Raw genomic sequence first — 1,861 nt, 5'->3', positions numbered from 1 at the left:
GTGCGCGACGAGTTCGTGTCCTCGGCGGACCTCTAATAAAAGTTATTTCACTCACTCACTCATGACCTACATGACACGTAAGCGGATAGATAGATAGATAGATAGATAGATAGATAGATAGATAGATAGATAGATAGATAGATAGATAGATAGATAGATAGATAGATAGATAGATTACTCTTAACAAAACGTTGTCTTATGCATTGAAGCACAAAAGTAACTGGAACGCCAATGCATTTTCCCGCAAAGTTCGCGAATTAATATCTCGAAACTGATGCCATCCTGAGAATTCGTTCCAAGTGGATCCGCCTTGCGAACTCCATGGCTAGAATTTGTAAATTGCAAACTGGGCGATAAGGTAATTAGTTAAAAAACACAATTTCGTAATCTTTTTGTTCGTTAGTCGATTCTGCATTTCAATTTTTTGTGCAAGTATGTATGTATGTATGTATGTATGTATGTATGTATGTATGTATGTATGTATGTATGTGCGTGCGTGCGTGCGTGCGTGTGTGTGTGTGGGGGGGGGGGGGGAGTCCTACCGGTACCTGCACGTGGTTCCTCCTGCCACCGTTCCTCTTGAGGTTCGGTGCAACACCGGAGGTACCATTGGCAAAGCTATGCCAACTTACCACTTGGCGAGAACGAACAAGGAATCCTGAAAGAAAGCTGCTGCCGAGTGGCTGCAGCACCAAGTGTGGTGACAGGGTCCCGGGGTGTGCACTTCAGCGGCGGTGGCCAGAGGTGGCGCCCGACCGGGCGCCACCTCTGGTGTGTGTTGTGTGTTGTGTGTGTGTGGTGGTGTGAGTGTGTGAGTGTGTGTGTGTGTGGTGTGTGTGTGTGTGTGTGTGTGTGTGTGTGTGTGTGTGTGTGTGTGGTGTGTGTGTGTGTGTGTGTGTGTGTGTGTGTGTTGTGTGTGTGTGTGTGGTGTGTGTGTGTGTGTGTGTGTGTGTGTGTGTGTGTGTGTGTGTGTGGTGTGTGTGTGTGTGTGTGTGTGTGTGTGTGTGTGTGTGGTGTGTGTGTGTGTGTGTGTGTGTGTGTGGTGTGTGTGTGTGTGTGGTGTGTGTGTGTGTGTGTGTGTGTGTGTGTGTGTGTGTGTGTGTGTGTGTGTGTGTGTGTGTGTGTGGTGTGTGTGTGTGTGTGTGTGTATGTGTGTGTGTGTGTGTGTGTGTGTGTGTGTGTGTGTGTGTGTGTGTGTGTGTGTGTGTGAGGAATGAGAGCTCAGGAAGTAGGCCCGGGGCAGTGATTACAAGATGCTATGGAACACACATACTGTATACAATATTATGTAGCACACATGTTTACACGCTTATGCAGCACCCGTACTTACAGCATTATAGGCCATATAACACACAAGATGTCCTCTTACGTATACATAATGCGACCGGCAAATGACACGTTGCAGATATATTTCGCATTGATTCGTTCGCGCATTTTTCACCTCTGTCGTTCAATGGGATGATGAAATTGCCGCACGACTGGCCGCACGACTGGCCGCTCCAGCCACTTTGCGTATATTCGGGGGCTTCTTTCATGCTCGCAAATCACTTTTACGCCGCACGTTTCGAGCAACAGAACGCTGTATCGGGAGTTTTTCATGTTGCTCTACAACTTTCTCATTGACACTTTTCATCTAATTTTAATACTTGAGAAGTTGATCACTTCATACTAATTATGCAATTAGGCGGAATTCAAAAAAATAATCTTAGTATCTCCAAGCGACTGCAAACAACATTACCTTGGTTCTGTCCAGCTACGTTGCAGTTGCATATTTTTAAATCTTGATGCACGATAGCTGGGACACTCTGTATATATGTGTATATATATATATATATATATATATATATATATATCTATAAAC

The 1,861-nt window shown here is 45.1% G+C and overlaps 1 protein-coding gene across 1 annotated transcript in view; it reads right to left on the bottom strand.

Moving 5' to 3' along the window:
* Positions 1-628: 628 nt before the first annotated feature.
* Positions 629-1,861, bottom strand: part of LOC119440323 (potassium/sodium hyperpolarization-activated cyclic nucleotide-gated channel 1) — a 38,140-nt gene continuing 36,907 nt past the window's right edge. The window contains exon 10 of the mRNA XM_049662868.1: positions 629-634. Coding sequence (XP_049518825.1) covers positions 629-634 — 6 coding nt within the window. The remainder of the gene's footprint in view (positions 635-1,861) is intronic.

Source organism: Dermacentor silvarum, chromosome 2 (assembly GCF_013339745.2).
Source record: "Dermacentor silvarum isolate Dsil-2018 chromosome 2, BIME_Dsil_1.4, whole genome shotgun sequence".
Classification (NCBI taxonomy): domain Eukaryota; kingdom Metazoa; phylum Arthropoda; class Arachnida; order Ixodida; family Ixodidae; genus Dermacentor; species Dermacentor silvarum.
This window is presented reverse-complemented; position numbering and strand designations above follow the sequence as displayed.